The sequence below is a fragment of the Ananas comosus genome, linkage group 6 (genome assembly GCF_001540865.1).
Source record: "Ananas comosus cultivar F153 linkage group 6, ASM154086v1, whole genome shotgun sequence".
Lineage (NCBI taxonomy): Eukaryota > Viridiplantae > Streptophyta > Magnoliopsida > Poales > Bromeliaceae > Ananas > Ananas comosus.
Genome location: NC_033626.1, coordinates 10,333,332 through 10,340,244, shown reverse-complemented (window position 1 = coordinate 10,340,244; position 6,913 = coordinate 10,333,332). Strand labels below are relative to the sequence as shown.

General features: G+C 43.1%; 2 protein-coding genes across 2 annotated transcripts; one reads left to right on the top strand and one right to left on the bottom strand.

Annotated features, from left to right (window-relative positions):
• On the top strand, positions 3,098 to 4,609 carry LOC109711412 (aspartic proteinase nepenthesin-1-like). Its single transcript, XM_020234427.1, has one exon. The coding sequence runs from the start codon at positions 3,259 to 3,261 to the stop codon at positions 4,459 to 4,461; it is 1,203 nt and encodes a 400-aa protein (XP_020090016.1). The 5' UTR covers positions 3,098 to 3,258; the 3' UTR covers positions 4,462 to 4,609.
• LOC109712036 (aspartic proteinase nepenthesin-1-like) lies at positions 4,931 to 6,397 on the bottom strand. The gene has a single exon (XM_020235456.1). It carries the CDS (start codon positions 6,395 to 6,397, stop codon positions 5,126 to 5,128), a length of 1,272 nt encoding a protein of 423 aa, XP_020091045.1. The 3' UTR covers positions 4,931 to 5,125.

The following is a 6,913-nucleotide window of genomic DNA, read 5'->3' as shown; positions in this document are numbered from 1 at the left end:
TATATTAGCCGACACAACTATACGTTGTAATTAATTAAACTGACCAAGGCACTATATATGTTCCCTCGTCTATTTGTTAATTATTGCTACATATATATACGCAATCGTTGGACACGAGCTCATACAACTAATTAATAGCATTGCTCTTGATTTGTTTAGTTACTTGAGATCAATAGAGACCTAATTAACATGGCCTCTCAGGCTCCGGTTCTAATGCTCTCTTGCTGATCTCCTCGTCCTCCTTGTCCTCCTTGCTTTCTCTAGCTCGCTCTTCTGTCGCAGGCGCCGCCGGCCGACGTGGTATCAGAATTAGCCCTTCATTTCAGAAAGAAATAGAAAAATTAATTGTCGATGGTGCGGTTGCCGCCTTGGGCTCCGCCAGCTTCCCCTCATGCACGCTGACTTCGCTGTCCGCTCCACGCGGCAGCGCCGGCGCCACGCCGCGCTGCTGGCGCGCTTCGAGGAGGCCCTCGGGCGGCTGCGCCCGGCGGAGCTCCGCCAGCGGCTCCGCTCCGCGGGCCGCGTGCACCGTTAATGGTGTAATTGCACCATTACACCATTAATGGTGTAATGGTGTACCATTACATTACACCATTAATGGTGTAATGGTGCACCATTACACCATTACGACGAAAAAGAAGCAGCCGCAACGCGCCCGCATGCCCGCCCGCCGCCGCTGCGTGCACCGGCCCGCGTGCACCATTACACCATTACGAAAAAGAAGAAGCAGCCGTCGGAGATCGCGACGGCGGCCGACGCCGCCCGAGCGGAGCGCGTGACCCCCGCTCTCGACCGGCGCGACGTCCCCGGCTGCGACACCCCGCTCCACCTCGCTGCCCGCCTCCCGCTCGCCCCCACCCTCGCCGCAGCGCTCGCGGTCGCCGGTGCCGACCCCTCCCTGCAGAACGCCGCCGGGTGGACGCCGCTTGGCGAGGCCGGAAGTCGCCGTGGCGCGCCCCGTGCTCTTACAGGAAGAAGAAGAAGAAGAAGAAGAGGAAAAAGAAAAAGAGAAGAAAAAATTGCTCCGCCTGGCCTTCGCTTGTTTTTTTTCCGACGAAAAAAAAAAAACGAGAGAACGAAGAGAAGAGAGAAAGAGGAAAGAGAAAAAGTAATAAGGATATTTTGGTCAGTTTGCTGAAAAAACGTACCGAATCTGCAAAAACAAAAAAGGTGACCTGATTTTGAAAAAGCCCAAAATAAATGAATTTTTTATGCAAATTGGCCTAAATTAATCACAACAGAGTTGTTTAGCGTGGAAACTGGGATGATTAAGTCGTTGTACAAAGCACACAAGGAAAAGCGACCGCGCTTCGGTTCCACGTTTCCGTTGTGCGCGTTCATCGTACTCGTTTTTCTTTTTCTTTTTCTTTTTCTTTTTCTTTCTTTTTTTCCATTTCTTTCCATGATACATTGACCCGGGTCAACCTCTGCTTCTAGAACTCCTTTATTTATCTTTATATTTAGAGAAATGTGAATTGTAGGCCTAATTTTTAGGTATAAATATTACTTCCGTCTTATCCAAAAATTTGGATAACTTTTTTAGATTCTAGTATTAAAAAAAACGTACATCTCAATTTTATCATACCATGCATGGTACTAAAAAATTCTAATCATAGATAGTATAGTAATTTTATATTGAAATAATATTTTTAAAAAATTTGTTATATAGGCACTAGGGTAGCAATTCAGCTCGTCGTTCGCGGGCCAGCTCGTGTTCGGCTCAAAATGAGCTTGAGATCGAATCGCTCGTTTAGTAAACGAGTCGAACTCGAATTGAATTTTACGGCTGGTTTAATAAATGAGCTGAATACGAGCTGGGGTTAGCTTACTCGTGTTCGGCTCGATAACAGCTCGAATACTATATTTTATATTTATATAATTTATTTAATTTATATTTATATATATATAAATAAATAACTATATATATAATATATATTTTTATTATTTAATTTTTAGCAAAATAAAAATATAAAGACAAACTTAATTATAAAAAGACTTATTTATATATAAAGTTTCAACTATTAGATCAAAGTCTAATGAATAAGTTCTATAAATTTATTTTTTATATATATTCAATCTAATTCTTTTAGGCTCCGTTTGATTCGGGTATAAGAAAGAACTAGTTATACTAGGGATAGGTACAAGTATGGATTTTTATAAAAATAAAAATATTTTTTTGTTTGGATGAAAATGTAAATATAAACTGGAATTAGAAAAATTATGTTTGAATGAAAATGTGAGTATAAGCTAGAATAGTTGGTAGTTATAAATAGAAAATAATGATATTNAAAATTTTAATTTTAAATATCAAATTTTAAATTTAAGACCAAATTTAAATTTAAAAGATATAAAATATCAAATTTAAATTTTAAAAACTAAAAATATCAAATTTAAAATTTAAACTTTAAAATTTATAATTTTAAATTTTAAAAATTTAATTTAAAATAAAAATCAATCTCTCTCTCTTTCTCTCTACCCGGTGGGTGGGAACAAGTTGTTCCTACCCGTTGTCCCAACCCTGGGTGGGAACAAGTTGTTCCCACCCAACCCGGTTCCCACCGGGTGGGAACCGGGTTGAGTGCCCACCCCCCAAAATCATGTTTGGGTATAAAGGGGGATAACCTCTTATCCCCCTTTATACCCGATCTAAACGTTGGCTTAACTTATTGTTCGTTGGTCAGTTCGTGAGCCAGCTCGTATTCGGCTCGTTATTAATAACCGAATATGAGCTGAATTTTTCGGCTCAATACTTTAACGAGCCAGTTCGTATTCAGCTTGTTTATTAAACGAGCCGAATACGAGCCGGCCCCCACTCGTTCGTGTCCGGCTCGTTTACGCCGCTAATAGGCACGCATAATTTTGCCGCGTCAAGATACGTATAATGTATAATGTATAATGTATAATGTGTTCGAGCTAAACCCCTTCACTACGGCGATTGAGACCCAAAATTTGGAAATATATGTAATAGCGCGTTAACCAAGTCCTCGTATTAGACCAAGAAAAATTTAACACTACATAATTCAACAATATTCGCCATCAGGGAGACACATTCTTGCTAAATCCCCCACTCTATAAACATTCCTCCAAACAAGTGTTAGCTTCGCAAAACATATAGTCTCTGTAACTCAGACCACAACATGTATGCTGTTAAGCCCTCTGAAAATATGCTGCCTGCAGTCCTGGTGCTCCTCCTTGTCTCGCTAGTTCCTCCGGCCATTTCTGCCTTCGACGGTCTGCGCGTGGACCTGACCCACGTCGATGCGGGCCGGAACTTCACCAAATTCGAGCTCCTGCAGCGCATGGCGCTCCGAAGCAGGGCCCGGGGTGCGATGCTCGTGTCCAAGGCCGCGCGGGGGTTCTGCCAACTCGATATCCACAACTGACGTGCCTGTCTTGCCAAATGCCGGCGACTACACCATCGGAGTTTCCATCGGCACGCCACCACAGCCTCTTCTGCTCAACCTTGATACTGGCAGCGATCTCGTCTGGACGCAGTGCCAGCCCTGCCTCTCGTGCTTCAACCAGCGCTTTCCTTTGTACGATCCTTCGCAATCATCCACCTACTCGCCGCTCGCCTGCTCCAGCAAGCTCTGCCGGGCTCTTCCTCTATCCGCCTGCCACGCACAATGCCTCTATCTTTACGGCTATGGCGACAACTCAATCGCCATCGGCACTCTCGCCAGCGAGGCCTTCACCTTCGGGTCCTCTAACAACGTCACGGTCCCGAACCTTGGATTCGGCTGTGGGTTTCTCAACGGGGGCCTCTTCAACAACGAATCCGGGATCGCAGGCTTTGGTCGCGGGTCCTTGTCTCTCATCTCTCAGTTAGGAGTCGGAAAGTTTTCTTACTGCTTCATTTCCTACGACGACGACGATTCGAAGAGCAGCACACTCATGTTAGGATCAGCTGCCGATCTGAACGGCAGTGCTACTGCCGTCCGGTCGACTCCGTTCGTTCTGAATCCTTCACAGCCAACCTTCTATTACCTCTCTCTCGACGGTATAACGGTCGGCACGACCCGTCTACCGATACCGAAGTCGGCATTCGTGCTGCAGCGAAACGGGACGGGCGGAGTGATCATAGACTCCGGAACGGCCATCACGCAGCTAACCACGGTTGCTTACAAGCTCGTGAGGAGCGCCTTCTTGTCGCAGGTGAAGCCGCCCGTGGCTAACGCCACCGCAGAGGTTTTTGACCTTTGCTTCTCGCTGCCGTCGTCTCCGTCAGCAAAGGTGGACGTGCCGAAGCTGATATTCCACTTCGAAGGCGCTGATATGGATCTGCCGCACGAAAATTACATGTACCAAGATTCTACCGTCGGTTTAATGTGCTTGGCGATGTTCGATTCCGGAGACGAAAGCTCTACAATTGGCAATTTTCAGCAGCAGAATATGCACGTAGTCTACGATCTGGACAATCAGAAGTTATCTTTTGCTCCTGCGCGGTGCGATCAGCTGTGATCTTAATTAATGAGTGAGATTGTTTCAATTGAAGGTCCTGTATTCCATAAGAATCAAAATATATTGCCCTATTAAGTACTTAATCTTGTACTAAGTTGGTGTTTCCCCACCTCATGTAATAAAAGAATTACATAGATTCCTCCACTAACTGATTGACGCGAAATTCACTAATTGTACTAGGTCATCAATCCTGCATTTATCTGAATTATTTTTCCTTTAGTATTCGATCATTTTTCCCCCCAAAAAGTTAATAACAATAACAGTAATTCTGCATTTTTGTCAGTAGAATTACGTCGATCATTTTGACTGAGGTATAGGATGTAGTACGTATTACTTAATCAAAGTCTTATGGCAAGTAATACGTCCAGAATATATACTATTTTAGTTCTTGTTTAGAATTGTACGCAAGTGTGTTAACTATAGTTACAAAATATGAAAGAAATTTATTGTATTTATTTCTACACATAACTCATTAACAATAACGAACTTCTTTAGGACCGTACATGAAGCATTTTACCATTTCTAAAAGATAATCTCTAAATAGTACGAGATCACTAAAAAGTTTTAACATATCCTTTTCCCTTAACTAATACAAACATAAATCAGCTCCACATATATTCCTATCAAATTAAAGCTAATGCTATCATTTAGAAACCAAATTGAGTCACAGCTGATCACATTGGGCAGGAGCAAACCCCAACTCGTTCTTCTCCAAATCATATTCGATCCACATATTTTGCTGGTGTATATTCCCTATTATTGAAACATCATTCGACTTCGATTTCGATACAAGTAAGCACATTAATCCACCGCCTTCGTCTAAATCAACCACGTAATTGTCCCGCGGTACGTCCATATCCGCACCTTCGAAATGGTATATAAGCTTGGGCACTTCAACTCTCAAATAAGAAGATATCGGCACCGAGAAACAGACGTCAAACGTTCCTGTAGAGTCGTTAATGACGCTGAGCTTTAATTGAGATGCAAATGCGGACTTTACCTGATCATGCGCGACCCGGTTCAATCGGGTAAAGCCGGTGCCGGAATCTATTATTACTCCACCATTGCCGTTTTCTTTTATAGTGAACGCCGACTTCGGTATTTTTAAGCGTTTATTTCCGACCGTTATTCCGTTGAGAGAGAGGTAGTACAAGCTTGGCCTTAGCGGGTTTTTGATTAGTGGAGTGGTTTTGATGGATCCACTTCGGATCTTTTTTGGATTCGCTAACGTCCCAAAAAATAGGGTGCTTCTTTTGTAGTCGTGTATGGGAGTGAAGCAGTAAGAGAACTTTTTACTTTTTAGTTGAGAGATTAATGATAAGGGTCCGCGGCCGAAACCGGCTATGCCAGATTCGGTTAAAAATATTCCTTGGTTCAGAATCCCACATCCGAACCCGAGACGGGGGATTTTGACCTTTTTAGTGGTGGTACCAAAGGTGAAGGTCTCGGCGCCCAAAACACCTATGGTAGTAGATTTATCACTGTAACCGTACATGTACATGCACAATCCGTGACACGCAGAGAGAGAAAGGGCCCGGCATAGCTTGCTAGAGCAAGAGAGCCTAGAGAAAGTGGACGAGTTTGAGGGAGCGTAGAGAGAGAGGCTCTGGTTGAAGCATTCGAGACAGGGCTGGCACTGAGTCCAGATGAGATCGCTGCCAGTGTCAAGGATGAGCATGACAGGTTGAGCTGGCGAGCCGATCGCCAACTCGACCAAGTACTCAGCCCCGTTAGACTGGACCGGCGCGTTGATGGTAGAGTTATGTATTAGGCTCGTCGCCCTGCTCTTGCCCCGGAGCGCCGCTCGTCGGAGGAGCTCGACCCGAGTCAAGCCCGAATCAGCATCAACGTGCTTGAGATCGAGCCGGATATCGAAGGAAGTGGGAATGACATAGGGAATGAGTGATAGGAGAACGAAGAATAAAAGTTGTAACATTTGTGATGCTTCAATGAGGACATTGTGTAGAGATAGAGTAGGTTATATATGTACGTAGTTGCGTATATTCATTGATGAGTTGATATATGAGGGAAAAATTGGTAGGCGAGCACATTGGTCATGTGCATGAGTAGGTACTAGTTTAAGCAATTTTAGCTTTTCTATATTCTTTAGAGTGCCATGTGACATGATTATGTACATTGGAGTTTCCTTCATCTCATGTGCTCTGGTAAAAAAATTAGCTAGATTTTGACAAGTATCCCATGCCTAAGTGCCTCTTATTTTGTTTTGTTTTGGTTTTTTTAGTTTTTTTTTTTTATTTTTTTGAAGTGAAGTGATGTTATAGTTACCTTCAATGGTGAATAGAATTTGAATTTGAATGGATGAAAATTCAGTCATCAAAATATTTTTACGAATCACCTTATGGTATGTCCCTCACTTTCTAAAAGAGTTCAAATTTTAATTTAAATTTTACTTTCATCTACTTTTAGAAGAGAGTATAGCTTCTTTTTTTTT